The following is a 22,213-nucleotide window of genomic DNA, read 5'->3' as shown; positions in this document are numbered from 1 at the left end:
TCTCTTTTCCCTGTCTATTTATTTAAAAGCAACAGAGAAGTTCTAAACATATCATCAGAGGGATGGGAAGAAAGAATGTTTCCTGAATTTTCCAGAATTTTCACTCAGCAGAATTCRTATGCATATAAATACATATGCAGAAATATAAACAAAAATACAAGAAGGGAAAAAAACCCTGTTGAGTTACACCAACAAAYCAACCAAAACCAAACACCTTTGACTTTTTATCTTCTGCCTCTCTTCCAGTCTTCAAAATAGACACTAGAAGCTGTTTTGGAACAGTGCAGCACACACCTCTTTTTTGAACGTGGGCAGCACACACCTATTTTTCCAGGAACAGTTGCATTCCTGTGTTGTGAGACAATCAGATTAGTTTTGTCCCAGATGAGGATGAAAGGATCTTAAATGTTTGGCTTTTTTTGGTTTTTTTTTTTTGTAGGCTAACCTGCACCCATTGACTTAGAGTTGAGGGGGTTGAGCACCAAACAGTATAATGTATTAAATATTTAGATTTTAATACTTCACTAAAAACAATGTAAACCTAGGCCCCCACATGCTGAACTCATCTATGAGTAGTTCCCTTTTTAAAACTGGTCTCTGCCTAGAAGTCAGTGCAATCAGAAATAGCTCCTTTTAGAAAATACCCCATAGAATTTGAGTCATTTTTGTTGACCTCATTAGTTTAATCCCCCATGCTTTTCTTATTTACTCAGAAGCCATTAGCAAGCTCTGGCAATCTGTAGTTGAGAACCACAGGGCTAGACACAACATCAACTCAGTTAAAACACACTTCATTCTGTCATGCTCCACAAGCATCCCTGAAACACAAATATATACAAATTCACTGTAGGCAGCAGTACAGTTTCCCAAAGGATTTTTGTAGAACATATCTTGRCCATCTACCCTTCATCCTCCATTTTGGAGAAAGCACTTGCTCTTAACACCTCCATGCAATTCACAAGAATGAGTGTTCCAGTGAGCTCTCGCCACTGTTTTGTCACTGGGTTTTTCATTTTGTCCAAGGCTGAGTGTAGGTCTTGTAAGACGTCCCTGTAACCGTCTCCATAATGGGCAGCCCATGTGTAGAGAAAGTCATACGCAGGTTTCCACATCATCTGAAAATAAAGGGGAAAAAAATGAAGGTTCAGTGGCAGAAATATAATTATCAAGGAAATAAATAGCTTAAAGCAGAAAAGTCATGGAAAAGAGAAAATAAGTGTTTAATCCCTAKCCCTGCTGAAATACTTAATCAAAAAAAGGCATGTTGATATAAAAAAACTCCAGTAATCTTATTTACGTTATTTCTATGAAACTCTCAAATTCTCAGAGAGGTAGATAATAGATAAATTCTTCATTCAGATGATTATCGCCAAGTCCAAATATATTCTCATCTGAAAGTGTAAGTCAAAGAACAAGGGTGAAAGGAAAACAATTTTCCCCTTGATCATCTTTTGCAGTGCAAGAGTTCTGCTTTAACCATTAACCAACATCCCACTGTCCCTCTACTTAACCTGGAAACTTTAAATGTTCTTTTTACCTTTCAGAGCTATTTTCTGATAAAGCAGCAAGAACATAATCTGGCTACTGCTGTAAAAGACAATGAGAAAGATCTCTAGAAAACCTCAGCAACAGCAGGAGGACTAAGGAGAATCTCCAACCTTTATTCCATAMAGGGGGCATTATAGTGACAAAGGATGGGAGAAAGGTTGAGGTCTTTATGCCTTCYTTGTCTGAGGCTTTAATAGCAAGACCCCTTCTTCTCTGGGTATCCGTCCCCTTGAGCTGAAAAAAAGGATGGGGAGCAGAATGACATCCCCTTAGTTAATTTGTCATTAATTAAGGAGACTTCATCATAATCACTATTAATTAAAAGACTTTTTTTTTAATCAGGGCATGCAAGAAACAAAGGAAATTAAATAATAGGTTGCCAGTGCGCCTTTTTTTTTTTTTTTTTTTTTTTTTTTTTTTTTTTTTTTTTTTTTTTTTTTTCTATAATTTCTTTGGCTTATGCCAGGCAAATGGAGCAGATCCTTAGCAGGTGTAATTTGTCATTGGTCGAATGACACTAATTAAGTTATAGCAGCATGATTCAGATACCAAGCTGGATTTGCATTCTTCAAATTGCTGAGTAAATTTGCTCAGTTAACAAACAAAATAATCTTTTTGCCAGCTGCCGCTTTTCCAAATGTTACTTGGGCAATCAGCTTACTAGTTTCCCTCTCCTCATTGGCAATAAAGGTTTTGCAAACAGCAATTGAGTTAACAACTGCAGGGATGATACACAAATCCACAAAGAAACCCATGACTCTCCTAGAAGGTTCTGTCATTCACTGCTTTAACATACGCACAATARTACGTACATATTACACGTAACAATAAATATTTAGGGACTGATGAGTGCACATTTTTATATATATACACAAAAGTGATCAGGATGTTGAGATTTATTTAGCATCTTTTCCTCTTTTATTGGGAAAAAATCRGTTTTTATTGTTCTGATGGATAATTCTGAAGGAAATTGGCTACTTCCTGAATATAAGCTTATTAATTTGAAAAAAGTACACAACATAAAGCTTTACTTCCTTTATTTAAGGTTTATTTATTTGATCCCTGAAAGAGCGGATTAGGAGGAGAATTTCTTTGCTCATAGTTCTGAACTTCTGTCCACATTTGGGCTAACATCTTTCAGCTTACCCAAAACTGATTCTATCATCATTTCTGTAAACATTTCCCTCAACTCCTGCTGCCATACCCAAATGGTAAAAACAAATTAAACTTATATGCCCAGTAGCATAACATTCTTCATGCTTTGCAGTCTGATTAGTCTACTTTCTACCTTGATTTTAGGYGATAAAAAATTGCCTATACTTTCAGTGAAGTTTCTCATTTTAGGTCTATAGAAGAGAAAGGTAGGGTCATTTATCCAAATTAATGGTGCCTACTTTTTCATTTAAGCAAGTCTGAATTAAGTCATAATCATAAGATTAAAAAAGGAGAAAAGTCCATTGGTGGTAGGTGGGAAGAAGGAGATTGATGAATTATTTCCTTTCCTYTTTAGAGAGACTAAGTTGAAAATATTTTTTTATATACTGTTGCAAATATTGGCTATTACAATATATTTTAATGAACTAAAACAGGTCACCACTGTTGTATTATTGCCGAGACCAGAAAGTTTCTATATTCCTATTTTTAGCTTGATAGTCAAACAAGAGAAGCTGGCATTTCCAGCAAGAGAGGCTGGTATTTCCTGAAGTTCTGCTGCTGGCTATGCTTTTTATGAGTCTCTTTCTTCCTTTTCTTACATTCTTGTTAGACCAGGATAWTTAAAGAATTGGGGTACAGCCTTCTGGCATCACTAGAATGTGGAAAAACAGTGAAAAGATGCTGTGCTTTGACTTATGCTGAAGGTCAGTCTGACATTGTAACAAGACAATTGGCTGAAATATCCTCAAATTGAACCTCTGTTCCCTCTAATCTAACACAATTGATTTTTTTTTATTATTATTATTTTATGAGAGACAAAAGAAAAGAAAGAAGAAAAAGAAGATAGGGTTCAAAAGCTTTGCAAACTGGTCACCACTGATGCACAATTAACTCAGCAATAATCTATACACTCATCACATTGAAGTAGCACTGCAAACATGGCAGTGGTTCTAAGGCAGGTTCTCCACATCCACTCCAATTCAACGGACGAACTGAATTGCACTCAATGTTCCTGAATTGCATTAAACCAAATTTTCAGGCAAAATTACAAAGCACTGCAGCATCCTGGTCTCCAGCCTCCCTTCAGCTGAGTGCATGAGTTTTCCTTCTGTTCCCACTCTCCACTCTAAAGTAATTTGGAATTTACTGATGACAAATGCTTCATAATCTACGCACCAATTGCATATACTTCAAGTTGCTTCTGTGATCATCTGTGAGATGATTTCTCCCACCAAAAAAAAAAAAAATTAAATGTAGAAACATTTTTCAACCAATCAGTCCTCCTCATGGTGGAACAATTCTTGGTGGGGAATGAATTAGTTAATATTTTCATACAATTCTCAATACCTAGTCAAAACTTATTACCCTCCCCCAATTTTGCCAAGTTTCCAGTTTTAACGTCAACAACTATTATAAATAGGAAGGTTTAGAGGTCAGAAGGAATCACTGATATTTACTRGAAAGTACTGAAATTTAAGGTTAGATTCACAGGACATTGAGGGTACCAAGTGGTTAGGTGAGACACCAGTGCTAGAAATCTGGTGTGCTTTGAACTCATACCCATGCAGACAAGMACAATAAAAAAGCTCACACAAAACCAATAAATTCTCCATGGGCCCAACATAATCCTTGAGAAATGACAAAGAAATACAGCAAAATTCTGATTTTTGATTGCTTTTTGAATGTTCTCTAAAAAAATAGTGTACTGTATTACAGGCTTCTATATGATAAATTTGACTGTACTATGTTTTGGCAGCAGACACTTTTACTGAAAGGCAGAGAATTTTGTGGGTGTTTTTTCATAAAAATAACACAGAAAACTCTTGAAAACAAATGACTAGGTGTATGAGGTAGAAGATAGGCTTCACGAAAMATCAAAATCCATTTCAAGCAAAGTAAATGTTTCTTTTTAAATTTTCTTAATATATAAAATATATAGGTATGATGCTGGAAAAAATTGTTATCAGATTGTTTTATTTCTGCTGTCTGTTAGCAAAGGGGATACATTTCCAAATAACATGGGGACCAGCAGAGTTGTGTGTTGTTCAAGTATATATAATTCTACGTTCGAGGTCGGTAATTCTTTCTGTAGAAAAGAAAGTCATGTGACACGTCTGACATTTCATGGGCGCCATGAGTACCTCTGGGCACCTCAAGTGGCTCTAAAGATCTAATTAGGCACTTAAATTGCTCCTTAGATGAGCATGCACTAAAACACATCTGAGAGGATAAATTTACTTCTGTATAAGAAAACTCTTTACAAAGAAAAAAAAAATCATGATCTACCTACAAACAATAAACTTTAAGCATAGATTTGCCACATTCATACAAGAGAAGGGTGTCAAGGCTTCCAACCTCTTCTCATGCCACTTAAGCTAAATGATAACTATTACACTGGCACAGAAAATATTAATGATAATATTTCCTTTTTGTGTAAAGAGCAAAAGCTGTAGTGGATGTGATTAGAAGGCTCCTRCAAGGACTCAGTGGTCTGTGTCTGAAATGACAGCAGAGGAGTGAGTAAGGTTAACAAGTGGATGGGACAATAAAAAAGGATTGAACGTGGCCCTGAAGCTCAAGACAGGGGCTGAGACCTTCACTGGAAAGTGCAAAAGGAAAGAAGCATGCGCARCAAGGAAGAAGAAATGTCCCTGGCTGGTTGGAGCAGAGGAGCAAAAGTGCATGTGCTGTTGTACCAGACCCTACCTCCAGAGCTACTRCTCCATTTTTCCCTTGGTGGGGCACCTCGTACGCCTCAATTTGCTGCTTTGTGAGCCGGGCCAACTTCTCCGCAAGCTCCCGCCAGCTTTTGCCAAGCTTGACAGCTGAAGTCAGAATGACGGTGTCCTGGGTAAGACGGGCCACTAATCCCTGGCAATCTATTTTCAAAAGTGCCTGMAACAATGATTTTCATTAGTGATCCTTCACCAGTAATTACAAAAAGAAAACATTTTAATTTAATTTGATACCACAATTCTGCATTTCTACGCAAACAGGAAGACTTTAAAAATTTTGTGTTCTTGTAAATAGGTACTTTTTCTCTACAAAATGGTGTTGCCAACAGTTCTAGAGGAAAACTGCCCACGAGCTCAAGAAAAAAATCAAGCTGGCATTCAGCTGCTTCARCATTCCACTGTCAAATGGATCCTGCCAAGCTTATAGATCCTGAAAGAAAAACATGCTTATCCAACAAAAATATTTGGGACAAAAAAAAATTAACTTCTTAGAAGTATGACATGATACTTGAAAATTAAGTTAGAACACTATTATACTAAGGTGTGGTCCGTCGTCTAAGGCTTTATTTGGAAAATCATTGATCACATTRGCCAGCATCTTTTGATTTACTCCTCTCACAGAACTAATAATTTGCTGACCATTAAGCAGAAATGCAAACATAAAATCTTTCCTTCCTCCTTGCCAAATGATCATTTGATCACAGTCAAAACAGTTGAAGGAATAAAACTTTGAAATGYAGATGTGTTGCATTCCTCTTTCTATATTTGTTTGGACAAGAGCTAATGAGAAAAATAAGTGTTGGGGTATTTTTATTCTTCTCAAATTAACACCAAAATATTCCACTGAAAATGCTGAAGTTTTCAGAGAAAGATCAAGAGCAAAAGATAGAAATTTTCCTTGTTTTTAGATACTGATTGTTACTGAAATATCRAGCATTTCTGCAGAAATTAGACAACTGTGTGATTTAGTTTGAAAGTATTTAACCATAAAAATCCTCATAGCAAACAACAGAACTTTAGTAAGAGCAGTAGTGAGTGCTTACTCACTATACTGTACTGTACCAGATTCTCCCAAATTGGAGACAAAGTTGTTCAGTTTACATTTGCTGTGATAAGCAAGAGCCCTATAAAACACACAAAAAAAACCCATGATTTCCTAAAAGAACTGTAAATTCTACCCCAAAATTACATCGATGACAYCTAGATTTATGTCTAGCTCTACCAAGACGAGGACCTGCATTGGCACTTCCTGGCAAAACCACATAAATCTCACAAAACAGGACATTGARTGACCTGGTCTAGTGAAAGGTGTCCTGCCCATGACAGGACTGTTGGACAGTGAGTTGACCTCTAAGGTCCCTTCCAACCCAAGCCGTTCTATGATTCTATAAATCTATTAATCTAATGATGCCCCGCTTTTTGCCTATTCTGTAATTAACTCTGTTTCGCTGTATTCAGTTAAAAGTTTGGATAATTTTCACCTTTAGATTCCCCTCTCCTTTTTGTACAGAGATATAACAGACTTTCTGAATCCTGCTGAAATTCCTGTCAATGTTTCAAACGTGATAGACTAGTTATGAGCAGAAAACAGTTGAGGTTTACAGCTCAGGATATTCAAAAGGCTTTAGATGAAGAGTTACAGTGTGATTTTTTAAACATCCTTTTTTGTAACACTTTATTTTCATGTCATTAATTTAATTATCTTCTGTCTTTTAATAGGTTGGTCAACTTTTCTGTCAGAGCCAAGGAGAGTATTAAGTGACCTTGAACTCCAAATTAATTTGTACACAGATCAGTAAGAAAATGAGGATTGTTAACAGTGGAACTTATTACCTGAAAGTAATAGGAAAAAGCTTYAGATTCACATTTGGCAGCATTTAGTCACATAGTTGTCCAATGGCTTACAAGCGAGGCCCACGAAAATACTTACTGAAATACTTGCAATATCCTCCTTAGGCCACTACAGCATTGATTATGAAGCTGTAAGGTATGGATAGAAAATCTTGCCCCCAACATTTGGATCAGGATGTCCTTTTTAAACGTATGACGCTAAGCTAGACATGCAACTTAGCATAGACAAATACATATATATAGATATATGTAAGTATAGTGGAGTTTCCACAGTGTGAGGTTAGTTAATATGCTTAATAGTTCGCAACAGGAATGTGAATTGCTCAGGGAAGCAATTTACCAAGACAAAACCAAAACTATTTCAATCATGGCTATTTAAAAACCAAAAAAGTCATCTTAGTCAACCTACTAAATGAACACAGTTTCTGGAGCATTAACAGAAGGCTGTTCAGAATTAATTGATAAAAATATTGTTCTTCACGAGAGTTTGGATGTGTTTTTCACCTTTTGGTGTCTACAACTTTTACTAATATGCTCAGGTTTATAAAGATCCTTCAAGGATGTAGAATCATGCTTTTACTACTGCTGAGTAATTTCTTGGCAATGCATTTCCAAAAAGCGAATTAGCTCATGCAATACTTACAACAATGAGTTCATAAAGAAATAGTCTTTTTTTTTTGTTAGCATGGCAGTCTTGCTTCATCCTCTTCACAACATGAGCAACTCTTTCYGATTCTTTATTGATATGTGCCTCATTAAAGTCATCCAAAGACATGTGTGAGTATCCCAACACCTCAGCTAAAGCTCTCCAGTCATAAACACTCTCTGATACTGTAGACAGAACTACTGAGTAGATATAGGTCAATTTTTTGAATGGCAATGCAATTTGTTCAACAAGATTCTTGGTTGTTAGCTCACTATCAGCAGTGTCCATAGCTTGTTCTTTGGATATCAGTTTTATGTTTTTGCAATGTACAAGACCAATCTTTCTTCTGAGAACTCCCACGTACCACTCTTTTGTTTTAGTTTGTCCAATGGCTTTAACTTTATCTTCACCAAGAAGTGCTATAGTGTCCCCTTTAAAATATTCCAACAAATAGTCAATCTTATTTTGACGTAACACAGTTTTCAAGGCCACTCCGTAAGTCTTGACACTCAAAGTTTTGTCTTGAAACTTTGGATATTTTATTGTTGGTATCAAAAGCCATGGTGCAGACTTGATTTCTTTGCGGTTTTGTAGGCGCTTTGGCCTGTTAATAATTCCACTTAATTTTGGAGCTGGATCAGGAGTCGTGACATGGAACTGTGTTACTTGGCTGCTTTTTAAGATTTTAATCTGAACAAGGAAAACAAAGAAATGCATCTCCTTACATCCAAGCATGGAAAACAGGAATTGTTGGCGGACCATTTCACCAGTTTTCAACTCCTCCTTTTTAATATTTTTGCTTTGATCTTCCATTTTTACTTCAAAATCTGGATCACAGGATATCAAAGAAATGTTTAGATCTTGTGGTTTTTCGAGCAGAAATGTGTGTTTCCCCCACAGCTGAAACACCACAGGAGGCATACTTTTCCCCCCTTTTTTTATATCACAAATCGTGAGTTTTCCTGGAATGTAGTTATGACCAAAGACTGTAAAAACCGCTGTAAAAGATGGATGAATATATTTGGGACCATAAATTCCAACTGAGACTGTTCTATGAACATAGTCCCACACGTTAGTTGCAGGAGGCTGGATTTTGTTTGCTTGAACGGCAATCACTGCGTACATCACATGTCTTAGGTCCGTTAGCTTCACTTGTATGGTATCCTGATAAATGTAGCAATTCTCTATCTTTTTAAAAGGTCCTTCTTTGTTGAGACTGAAAAAACACACGATGTCACTCATAACTTGGCTGAGCGGATCATTCTTCACTTTAGCCGCGACTTTCACTTCTAGGAAAATGGCTTTGCTCGTGTTGAGGTTGCTCAGCGTGAGTTCTATCAGAGGACTTACTGTGCTGGACAGCTCATTGTTGCATGACAGTGGAGGGTTAAGGATAGCCTTCAAACCAACTTCTTGGAATTCTCCTGGTGATACATGACCTACAGGGACATGAATGTTGATATCTGAGTCAGGCAGYTGTACCGAACCTCCTTCATGATTCAGTTTACAAACCACATGGATGTCTGTAGCTTGMGTTTGTGCCCATCCAGGACTGTGGCTCATGGCTTCCAAATCCAGGCAGGACCGGGTGAGCTGTCGGTGACTCARCCAAGCCATCTTGTAGGCTTCACGGTCATTCTGAAGCCATGTCATATCTGAAGCTGTAGTTGTTTGGGGTGCAGTCTTGTGAAGATTAAATCTTTGGTTATCAACTATATCCAGGAAGTCAGAGACACTCTTAGATCGTCCAGATCTTCTTGTTGAAGTCTTTCTTAGGAGACAATCAATATTTAGCTCATCACCTGAGGAATCCAAAGAGTCCCTATTGTTAGAAAGTTTAGAGAACAAATAAGGTTTTTCCTTTAGAATCGAAAGACTTTTATTATTTTCATTTCTGTTGGAAGCAGCTATGTCATGTACAAAAGGATTGGAGCCTGACAGTTCATTCCAGAAAGGATTAGTCTTGGAAACAGCTTGGGCATGTTTGAATACACCAGGCCAGTCAATATCCAAATCCAGTTTACTCTCATTAATATCTGTTTAAAAGAAAAAAAAAAGAAGCATTTCCTAAAACACAGAGATTTGAGACATTCTGTTCATTTCCAATTGTTAGTCTGTTAAACTAAATTTTCCTCCTGAAATACACATAGACTATTTCTGTGTTTCTCCTTCAGGTTTTTAAAAAGTATCAATRTTGATTTAATTAAGAAATTTTCTTAATAGAAAGAGTGCTAGCACATTAGTGCTGAATAACAAATTAGTGTTTRAGGATGCAAAATATCTTCTTTGAGGTGTTGATCATTATCAACTGGTATGATTATTAATTGACATTGAGTATGATAAAGTTCCATAAGGTTCAAACCATTATATTCCAGTAGTCTTTGGCCTCTTAAAAAATGCCATGGATTTTTTTCCTTTCTGTCTATCTCTTTGCAAAGATTAAACAACTACAGTTTCATTTTTCAAACACTGCAGACTGTACAGATAAATGCATTATTCAAGATTCTTTTTCACGCTAGTGTATGTGCATTTAATTGATAACAGYGCTCTTACAATTTATCTCCATGTGTGGAATTTGTTATACTAGCTTTCCATTAGAAAAAAATCATTTATATAATTGATGAGACCTTGTACAATCTGAAGTTTGGTGAGAAATGTTTGTTTGGATACTAATTTTCTGAACTCGCATTTAAATAGACAAATATGGGTGTTTAAGGGATAACGATTTACAAACATTTTCTAATAAAAGTATTCATTATTAGCAGTAATATCTATTTTTTCTGAAGAAGAGACATCGTTACATTTTATATTTACAATTGTTCATAGAAGCTGCTTTACAGTTGATTGAGACAACCTTCTTTCAATGGATTATCTGCAATTTTTGGGCTAGGGGTTTCTATTATTCAGTTTGTMATTATTTTTTCTATATATAGAGGTTATACCATCCCTTCTTTATACATCCTTGCAAAGAGTTTAAATTTTAGAGGGAAAATCCATTATTTCTATTTTTTTTTCACCTTTACATAGCTGGCATTATTACACTTTCCATAGTACCTTCCATTTCCAGGCTTATTTTATGTTGTTCAATTGCAAACATGACAGTGCATACAGCCACAAAAAAAAAAAAAAAAAAAAAAAAAAGACAGCCACTTTTAAATGTTAGTACTCCTCTTTTTGTTTCCTTTTCCAAACTGTGATAAAAAGCCAAAACCATGAAGTCTTTCCACCATTCCAGAAAATTCTCATCTTGGAAGAACCCAGGTGGAATTGACCGTTTGCAATGCTTTACCATCATCTTGACAAGAGCCTTCCAGGTGAGCTGCCAGGGGATTGAGCCCAGGAGCAGCCTCCTTTTCCTCAAACACCTTGTCTTGATCAGGGTCTTCAGAGGCTGCTCAAACACCCACTGAAAGTTTCTTTTGTACACCCACTGAAAGTTTCTTTTGTACACCCACTGAAAATTTCTTCTGTCTCTGCCCATAGGCCAAAAGCTTTCCCTGTAATGCTGTAATGCTATTAGTGTCAGATCATTATTGCCCATTAAAAATATAAATTAATTAAGCCCACAATAAACATAAGGGTTTTGTTTGGGTTTTTCCCCATCCTAAAGGGCATTTTTCTACAGGAAAATTGAGAGCAGAAAACTGTCAGAACCTGAGTCACTAGGACAGACKCTTTCTCTTGCCAAGGTAACAGCACAATTAGTGGGGTGCAGCAGGTTTGCAAACAAATAATTCCTGCTCCACCACTTACACAGCAAGTGTCAGGCTTGCTGTTATGTCTGCTACTGGACAAGAAGCTAAGAAAATGCATGCCTTATGGAGGAAAATGTTTTCTCAGCTTTGGGGTTAAAAYAGCAAGGAGATTAAAACAACTTTGCCAAGATGGCAGTTTTTAAATTGGGCTAACTTCAAAATTCGTGTTTAAATTCATGCAATTCCTGCCTTCATGCTTAAAACCCTAAATTAGTCGAGGTTGGCTAAGAACTCTCTCTTCTCTTCCCCATCTTGATCCCCAGTAAACATACTCTAAGTAGCATTTGTAAATGTAAGGGTAAAGATTTCAAATCTTCCTCTCAAGCTGCCTGGCACAGAGTTTTGCATAAATAAAGAGTTTAGAAGTACAGAACATAGCAGAAGAACCATACTGTAGCTGTCTGAAGGTGTCCGGTCATCCACATCAATCAAAGTCCCCTCTGACCGGCTTCGGGGCATCTCTTCGCTGCTTAGGGAATCTGTCCCACTACTGGAAGAACTTTCCTCCTAGAAAACAGGTAAGCATACAAAACATAAGCAAGTATGCAATTTGAAAAAGGATAAACTGTTGAAAAATTAGAAAACTTTGTTCCGAAAAAGTCAAGGTATAGAGTAAATTATGAGCAAATTTATTACTCTGCCCAAGAGCATCACAATCCTGCATGACTCTTACTATATAATGTGCATCAAACCCAGCAGATGCTACAGCTGCAGTACAATATGGTACCCCAGCCCATGGTAAAATCCAATAATTCACAAAATCAAATGTCTTGCAATTGAACCTGAGCCAATTTTACTATAAAATCCACTCAGAAGGTGTTGAATTTTTTTATTTTTTTTTTTAAATAGACATAGTAATTCCTGTTTTCAGGTAAGTTTGAGAAAAATCATTAAAGGGAAAAATCTAGATCTGTTGCTTTCCATGCTGATTAATATATTTTCATTCGTTGCTGCTTTATTATTCTTCTTATGCTCCTCCCTGAAAGAAGATGAGGTCAGATTTCCTTTTAGTCGTTCCCAGAATGACTTAAAGTGCTCTTCCTTAGGGACGACACCAGCACAGCAACAGCCCAGAAGAGGATATTCAGGWCTCTCTTCTTCCTTGCTCTGTCTACAAGAAGTTCTGTTTCATTTTGATGCAGTCCCTTTGAGGTAGGTAACAGAAGGATGAGCMTCTCAAGGTACATTGCCTAATGCTGAAGAAAGCAGGAATTTTGTCGTGTCTCCTAAAGAAAGAGGAGTTGCAGGAGTTTCAGTTGAGGGTTTTGTGTCCTAAATGCTGAAATTACTGTATCCCAGAAACAGAAGACAGAGGAAATAAAATATTAGAGATATTTTGTGCAGGAATACTCTTCAATTTAGTACTATAAACCAAGATATCACTTAGTGACTTTCCCAGAATCCTCTCACAGATCCTATATGTAGTGAGAATTAAATGTTGATGACCAATAGATATATGGGTAAAAAAAAATGAGACAAACAAACATGGGAGGGGGAGGTAAAGAGAAGGTAAAGATACAGAAAATTTTGGGGTCCATGCGTGGGATACAATAGCCAGCTTTGTTCAGGAATCTGAAATTTTGCAGCCTGMTTCTTCTGCAGCAAACATTGCAGCCTAAGCAGATCTCACTTTATCATGTTAAAATGAAAAAAGATTGGGCTTGTTTTTGCTGCAGCTCTAAGAAAAAGGAATTTTCAGTTCCAGTTCTAGTAGGGGAGCTATGGGAAAAGGAAGCATATCTTATATCCAAACATTACTGCACAGAAAGCAGAAGCCAGCTGTCTGTTTTCATTACCCAATTCCTTGGTTTTAGACATCTCTTTTCATCACTGCAAATGTAAATTGGTACTTTTTGCTCTTCCCACAAGAGGTACCTCCAGTCTGTTCAGAGCCCATTTTGTACACAAGCAGGGTGCAAGGCTGAGGTCAGGAAAAGCTCAACTGTCACACRGCTTCTCAGAGGGCTTCAGGTTCCTTTGTTAGCAGAAATCTCTGTTCTTTGGCCTTTGGAGTTCTGATTTCAGCTAGCAGGTAAAGTTAGCCTCCAATGCCAATACTTTCTGGCTTCTGCTAATAGTACCCCACCAGAACAAAACTGGAAATTAAAATGCCTCCTTAATGCCAATGCCATTGATTCTAAGATCTAACATTACACATCTGCATGAAGATATCACTGTTTCCTCTGTTTCTGATCAGCAACAGTATGTTTGATAATGTATACAGACTCCTCCAAAGAAAATAAATTTTGCCCTGCTGCTGCATCTCAAAATGTTGGAAAGATGAACACATTGTACAAGCAYACAAGATTTTATCGCTTGTTTCTATATATACACTGTGGAGGTTTAATCACGCCAGCATAAGTTATCCATAGTCTAAAATCTCAATAAATCTACAAAAAAGTCTTCTTTTTACAATACCAGTGTACTTGTTGCCAGAACTAATCTCTGACTGGCAATTTACTGATAATTCACAAATGAATTTAAGAACTGTTCTTTAAATAAACACCTACARTTACTTCAGTAACTGCATAAAGTGGGAGGCAATAAATAAGGATGAAGAAAGAGCACAAGAGTGCAAATAGATGTACAGGGGCTAAAACAGGAAACCCATGGAGAAGGGAGGAGAGGAAGAGAGAAAGAAAAACAGTCTCTACAAGTGGGACTATATTGACAGAGACATGACAACGAGATTGCATGTGGAAGTTTCTTAAACACTAAGGACTTCTGCAAATAGAATAAGCCATTTCCTTAAAGGTCCCTCTGGGAATTCCTAGCCTGGCATAGAGATAGAAAAGGCAGATACTGAAAAGGAAAACCACTTTCAAAAATAATCCTCCACCCCCACAAAAGCATTTCTCRGTATGACAGCATGATGAGGGAGCCCTTGTGGTTGAGGAACGTCTTCAGGCCAGGATGAGGATGAGAGAAGGGGCGATATATAAACATTCCTGGGCAAAAGATGACCACATTTGGCCAGCATGTCAAGGGATGTGGGAAATGCTGGGGACAAGCTGTGCACACACCGCTGGGTACTGGGCAATGAGCCTCCTGTGCAGCGTCACATGATCCATGATCTGACACCAGGGCTGGGTCCCACCTCTGCTCCAACCTGAATGCTGGGAGTGGCTAAAGCCCAGATTCTTTCTGTGAGACTACAAAAATAAGAAAACCAAATGCTCGCCCTTTTCCACAGATACCTTCTGTGATAAAATAGCATCTCAAATTAAACATTTGATATGACGATCCTAGGAATTTAACAGAACAAATTCTGGAGAACAGTCATTCACAAGAGAAGTGAGGTAGATGCATGTRGGATATATAGCCATACTGATCAGCATTGAAAGGGGAAGTTATAAAAACCTTTTGCTTCAAAAGGAGGGATYTTCATTTGCTGTAGCTACTGAATACGAAAGATGTCAACTGACAAGTGTTTAATGGTGCAAGGAACTATTTGACTGATGGCGTGTCAGCTCACAGTGGGAAGACAGGAGGGAATGAAGAAGGGAAGAGGCTGGAAAGAGATCAGCTGTGGGGGTGACCAGTGAGTGAACCTGAGTGACTGCTGACACAGTGGCATTTTTTTACATGAGGACAAACAACAGTTAGCCAGGTGCACTCTGCTGGGGATTGCTTGACTCACAAGAGCAGGTAACTCAGGACCCCAAGCACTGCTGGCAGGCACATGGCAGCACTGTTACAGAGGAAGGAAAATGCACTAGATGCCCTACAGTAAGAAGAAAATCTTGGGTAGAAAGTTCAGTTTCACAGAAGTCAGGAGACAGATTTGTGGCACACATCATTTTTGCTGCATATAATGCCTCCAGAAATTTCTTCCAGGTTTTTCAAAATTCAAGTGMACCTTTTTTTTTCCCAGTCTTACTACCAAAAAGAAAACATATCCTGCTGTGTTTAAAACAGTGGTAATAAAGAAAATTAAAAAAGCCCAAAGGCAAACACTTTCCCTCTGCCTTTGCCTTCAAAAATAAGAGAGAACACATTCCTTTGTGTTTTTAGAGTATCAACATCCCAAAGCAAAACACTAGCAATTTATATTTCATTCTGCCTTAATCCTTCTTCMAAAGCAGGTTTTGTTAAGAGCAGAGCTCTCCTGTGGCCATGTCTCCCCRTGGAATTCCACATGTTCTCCACAAAGACAGTGTTGCTCTTATACACAAAGTTTCATGGCTTTTGTATCCCAAGGATAAAGTTTATGGGAGGGGCATAGCAGGGACAGGACAAGCAACAGAAACAGGAGATGGAGATGTATCTCATTCCTCAGGCTCATTTTTGGGTGATCTGGGGGAAAATGGGTCACTAGTGATATAGGTTGGGTTGTTACACTTTCAAGCTCCTTTTTTTTAAAAAAGGAGCAATGTAAATGTAGCAGAATGTTAAAAAAAATGTTCCTCTTCTAACCAAATGCTAAATATACTGAATTATTTAAATTCTATTATTTAGAGAAGAAAACAAATCCTGAAGAGACAGCAGTACAGAGAAGAAGGATTGTTTCACAAGAACAACAAACCTAAAACCACCAACAAACCTAAAACACTGCCCATTCTCAGCACACTAACATACCTCCAAGTGAATATTATCTGCAGTAACAGGCCACTTTTAACAGTCCCTTGGCTCTTGTGCCCTGGAACAGCTTCATGCAGCTCAGAGTTTGGTGAGGGATGCTTGGACCCAAGTTACTAATCTGTGATCACAGAGCTGAGCTGTGGTGCTGTAGCCAGTGGCAGCACAGCAAATGGAAYATCCAGCTCAAGTGAGGAAGCCTTTGACTTCTTTTAGCCTGGTGCATGAGAGGTGGTCAAGGAAGTGCATCTGCATCTCACTTTGAACAGACACAAAACTGACTTTTAATGTTCAGCATTGAGAGCTGTCAAGCCCTAATTTGCTTATACTCAGCAACAACCTCAATGATTTAGTATGACCCAATTCCTTGCCATTTCGACTATAATCAYAGAAAGAAAAATTTTGCAGATTTATCTAGTAGTTTACTCTGCTGTTAGCTGYCAAGTTTGGTACCTACTTTTTCAATGTTCTGAACATTTATCATACTGTGGGAGCTGCARAGCCTTTCACACTGAACCCAGGGCTCAGACTGCCTGCAGATCCAACATATGTCTGCAGGGCTGCTGGAACTGGCACAACCACTGCTCATAATACTGCACTGAGCTGGTGCTAAAGGGTAGAGCTGGTACCCTCAGCACAACAAAAATGGGATTTGAAGTGGGTCATCCTCTCAGTAGATTTCCRCTATTCTGCAGGTGGGTTTGAAAGCCTCTGCTCAGCTCTGCACAACCCGGAACTGACTGCTTTGCAGACTGTTTGGAGAACACTGCAAGCAAAAATAGCTATACCATYGACACTCCCTCCACAAGGCAAGTAACCTTCCTTCCATTCCATCTATGCTTCCAAAACTCCTTGTTATAAGTTTAAGTGGTAGAGCATTTATTTTCAATTATGAACTCTACATTTGGGAAATTTCAGAAACTCCAAGACTCTAGTTAAGTTTTGTTGTTAACTTTTGGGTTTTAGTTACCACTCTGAAATACTYCATGGTTTCCCTCTGGCCTCAGGAAAAAAGAAATGTTGTCTTCTACTTACTTTACTAAGTAACTTCTTAAAGAACAGGAAATGGAAAGTAAATATGTCACTGGCAAATTAATTAAGGGATCCAACTCTGCACTATGAAATTGCAATGTTTATTATTTTTGATGAACAGAGAAAACTTTGCAAGTTTATCAGCCTAATCCTTCTGTGGATTTACATCCTTGCMCCTGTAAAAACAGTAGTTAAAAATCACACTGGATTCTCACTTAATGTGTATACTTGTACATACTTTAGAAGCAAATTTTTTTCACTTTTGGAGATTCTATGAAAGCACTTTTTTTTTTCCTTCACAGAGATTACAATACTACAGGTTCCTACTGACTGAAGCCAATATCTATTCCTTTAAAGTGGATACTCAAAGTATTCTGTAAGGAACACCTTTCATTTAGAGGTTTGATTAGAAAATAAAATTTCCATTTCTTGGTGCCACCAGGGTTTCAGTRTCACCATAATTAATGCATGAAACATTGCAGAGCAAGGCAAAGCCTGCATGTACCATGTTCTGCATGTGAACTAGAGCCCTGCTGCCTATCCTTAGGTACTTTTRATGTTTGCTAGGATGACACAGAAACCTCAGCTATCAACATTTTTCATCACCCTAGAGAAGCAGGAGCTACCAGGAATCTCAAAATCTCTGTTAGCTATTTATACCCCCGTGAACTATAGCTGTGATCACAGCATTTCAGTATGTGATACCTCCAAAGTACTCTATACATTATTTYGTTACCCTGATTTCTCCTTCTCTTTCCACTAAGTTAGGCTTTTTCTCACATCCAGGCTGCATGCAGGAATTACACTGGGTCTTTAACTGAGCAGCTTGCCTGTCAGTGGCAAGTGGAGATGAAGGTTGAGACATCTGCCTACGAGCTTGGCTTAGAGAGCAATCCCAAGCCTGCATAGATTTATTATGTCCTTCCCTGGGAAAGGGAGGAGTCTGCACATGCCACGAGTCAGCTGTGAGCAGGAGAGATATGAGCTGTGGTCTTTGAGGGCAGGAAGCTGTGGTGGGGGAYAGAAGTAGTGGTAGCATAAGCAGAAATCCTTTGTGTGCCTCAGAGTCACTGGGACACGACCAAAAAGRAAAAAAAAATAAGGGAAAAAAAAGYTTTCTCTGTCCCAAAGACTTGATTCTRGAAAGCTCTTCCAGCTTTTTCAGCTATATATAGWAAATAGCACAAATTTCCACCCAGAATGCAAGCAAAGGATCTGTTTTCAAGACAATCAAACCCAGGTCAAGCAGTGAAGCAGTTCTTCAGTTCTTCCACAGAAACTGGCAATYGAGCACTTCTGAGTTACATGTTTCATAGAAATAATTACTTTTAAATTTAAGGGCTGAGCACAGGCAGGGAAGAAATCTCTCATGACTTGCAATGTTTAAGCATCTCATCTGGCCCAGTGATGTGATAAAAAAAATCCTGCAAGAGCTGTGCTTTCTTCCCAGCGTCAGAGTAAAGCAGAATACATCAAGGAAACCACCTACAGAGAAAGACCAGTGTTTTAGTTGCTCACAGCTCTTAAAGGTCTTGAAATTGTTATTGTGATTAATATTAACAACAGATTCTGAGCACCTAAATCATCTGGATATTTTGCAAATATGTAGGATGTTTTTTTCTGCCATGTCAGGCTAAGAATGTTATGACAAAGTGACCTGGCTGACACTATGTCAGGATCCAATCTTGAACATCCAACTGTGGAAGTAAATTGTCTGTCAGTGTGCTGSCTGGATAGCAACACTTCATTTTGGACAGGTGTAGATTAAAGATGCATTAGCAAAATATGCAATGAGAACCTTGAAGGAAATTGAACCTGATATCCAGGCATATAAAAGTGTCTTTAGGCTTCTGGTGTTCTGGTTTCAGCAAACTGAGGTGAGTGTCCAGAGAAGGATGCAGGGGGACACTGCAATATGCTTATTCTTTGATAAGGTACTAGAAAAGTTTCTTTCCATAATTCTGCCTCAACACAAAGCAAAAAAACATGTCAGAAAGCCTGTACTGTCAGGTGGACATTTTTATAGGGAACCACTTTTTTTTGATGTTGGTTAACTTGGAGGGGGACAAARAAATACCCACGCACATACCAAATGAAAAGTGAGTTAACACATGGAGAATTTGCTTTGCAAGCTTTACACTATTTCAGACAAGTTTTCAAAACATAAAAATTAGTAAGAAAGATGCCCCAGTTGTGTAGGGCTAGAATGACATGGTGAACAGGGGGGAAACATGTCAATCACTTGTTCCATTTCTCTTGGGAAATACAAAGGGAGATCAATACTGAGATGGCAGAAACAATGGAAAACGGGTGACACATGGTCGGCTCAACATTAAAAAAAATTAATAAAACAGGCAACTACCTGTTTGGGRAAAATAATTACATTAAATATAGTAGAAGAAAGTAAATCCATTTGGTAAGGATTACTCTGGTTGTAATTAGAGGCTAGTTCAGAGAGTTAATAACTGCAAGCATAATTATTCTTCAGTGCATCCACAAATTACATTTTGCTCTACTTGACTGACCACATAACAGACACAGGGAACATGTACCAGCACAAAGAGTATGTTTGATGGATTGCAATAATATTCACAAGGAAAGACTGTTACCTATTTTTTGTGTATTGATCTGTTTTGACTGAAGTGCTTGTTTAATAATCCTTGGCATTTTAGGAACATGGCAAAAAGARTATCAGAGAGGGAGTCTTAATCACAGAGACAACTTCCAAGATACACTGCAGAAAGTGAACTTTTCCTTTGTTGCTTTTTATGGCAATTACAGTTCCCAAAGTTTGGTTGGATCTTTCCTCTAGAAATGACATCATTGCATTTAAAACATTTGTGCCTGTGTTATTAATAATAGTCTGAGCTGTCCGTTAAGCTACACCTGCCAATATTTTAAAGTTATTTTTGACAATGTAATTTTGAAGGGAAGAAGGGAGGGGAGTTAATAAAAATGCATTTTGTTCTCTAAAAGCCAAAAACAGCACCTCTCATTATACTGCACTCTCTCTTTACATAACAATCACACATGCTCTTGACAAGAAAAGGCCTAGTTATTTCTATCAAATGGGATGCATGTTTAAATGGATAGTTTCTCTACCAATGGACATTTGAGTCTCTGAACWGTACTCTTAACTACTATTTTTGATAGCACTGTTAACTTAATACATTCTCTGAAATAATATGACTGCCAGATTGGTAAAATGGTAAAGAWCCTGCAACAAAAATGAAGTCAGAGGAAGAAAAATTGCCATACAAATGTCAGGTCCTATTTAATAATCCATCTCCAATTACAGAAGACTGCATATTTCAGAGGAAAAAGGAAGAAGTCCTGCCTGTGAAAATGAGAAGCTGCTACTTCACATATTTCTGGCAGTTTTAGAACCAAAATGGCAGTGATTCTATCTTAAAAAAGAAATTCCAAATTGTGTACACTATCACTTTGGATCTTCTTAAGGAGCAACTAAGTTCAAGAAGGTTTGAGGCAACAAGTTCCCAACAAATTGCATGTCCTTATGTGTCTAAATTTWGTTTTTAAATCTAGCTGCTTTACAGGCTTATTGATTGAACCGTCTATTCTTACCTATTTAGAGGAGGGTATCTATAATTTTGGCCATTAATGTTTGGTACAACAAGCAGARTAACATGTTCAATCTCATCCACTTTTATGCAGCAGTTACAGTCACTCTTCAACAATTTTCTCTTTTCAGAAGTGAAAGCAAGACATGTAAGAGGTAATTGTTCCAGGTCTCCTCTTTCTCCAGTCATATATTCTTCAACCATCTTCATTCTCTCCACTGCACCATAATATCCACCTCTTTTCAGCAGCAGTTCTCCTTCTGGTGATGAATACCATTAGCCTAGATTCAGTACCACAGTGGAAAGCCAGTTTTCCCACCCAGGAAAACCACACTATTATATTGTGATGGATAGTATTACCCACTGGAAGCATCTTAAGGCTGTATATTCTCTTGTCCTGGCTCCCTGAACACCTCAGACACAGAAGCCATTCCTGAGGTTCTCACCAGACACGGCTGACCTCTAAAATCATTCAGTGACATGTTGGCTCAACAAACTGAAGAAGGTCCCCACGTTAGCCCAACCATTTCTGTGGTGACTTTTATCTCACATTGTCTCTGCTCCCCTCAAAAGCAACAGCAGAGCTCCAACTTGCTTTTTCTAACATCCCTGCCTGTCAGGCTGCTACAGGCACCCTACCTTCTCACTGGTTCCTGCTCTTCCTTTCTGAGCCAACATCACTGAGGGCAAAATCTGATGAAGCAGCTGAGATTTGTAATTGCTCAGGRACAGGATGACCTGGCACTGTACACTGATGGGTGCCTAACGATGCAAGAAATCTATCCCACACAGCTCTATAACATCTTTCCATATCATTTGCCATGAAGAAAAGCTTAATGTTAATAATAACTTAATGTTTTTTCTTCTCTGCATTTAATATGGCAGTGGTRCAAAGAGAAAGGAGCTGTTGCTTCYTTCTTTCTTATTTCCTTCCCTATCTCCCCACAGGTTCACTGCCTATGAAGCTGTGCAAGAGATTTGTAGGGAATGAGCACAGGACAGAAAATGAGGGTGTCAGTGGCTCAAGCTCTATAATAGGGAAGACTCTCTACTCCAATCACATGTCAAAGGGCAAAAAAAAMCCCAAACCAACCCCTAAATTATCACAAATTTCATCSTTTTACATACAAAAAATAGCTTACTTGCAGGAAAAGATTAATTTGTCCCCAAAAAACCAGCTGACATCCTGAAATAAAAGCAATGTCTGAAGAGATGCAGTTACAAATTCTTGGAAAGTCATACTGAAAGCAAACTTATCAAATTCCCAAAGAGTACSTCTCAGACATCCCTGCAGAAAATCTCCAGGAAAATGTTTCTGAAATGCTGTTGATT

At 38.0% G+C, this 22,213-nt stretch overlaps 1 protein-coding gene across 2 annotated transcripts in view; it reads right to left on the bottom strand.

The window, feature by feature from the left end:
* Nucleotides 1-659: 659 nt before the first annotated feature.
* The window catches only part of MACC1 (MET transcriptional regulator MACC1), a 30,957-nt gene continuing 9,403 nt past the window's right edge, over nt 660-22,213 (bottom strand). Inside the window, exons 2-5 of one of the 2 annotated variants that reach the window (XM_057371605.1) lie at nt 12,083-12,197; nt 7,933-9,971; nt 5,410-5,598; nt 660-1,115 (exon numbers count right to left, since the gene is read on the bottom strand). In XM_057371605.1, the coding sequence (XP_057227588.1) occupies nt 900-1,115; nt 5,410-5,598; nt 7,933-9,971; nt 12,083-12,197 (2,559 nt within the window). In that variant the 3' untranslated portion in view covers nt 660-899. The remainder of the gene's footprint in view (nt 1,116-5,409; nt 5,599-7,932; nt 9,972-12,082; nt 12,198-22,213) is intronic. The other variant, XM_057371607.1, reaches the window with a different exon arrangement.

Source organism: Malurus melanocephalus, unplaced genomic scaffold (assembly GCF_030028575.1).
Source record: "Malurus melanocephalus ecotype Western Australia unplaced genomic scaffold, MMel_1.1 scaffold_150, whole genome shotgun sequence".
NCBI lineage: Eukaryota > Metazoa > Chordata > Aves > Passeriformes > Maluridae > Malurus > Malurus melanocephalus.
This window is presented reverse-complemented; position numbering and strand designations above follow the sequence as displayed.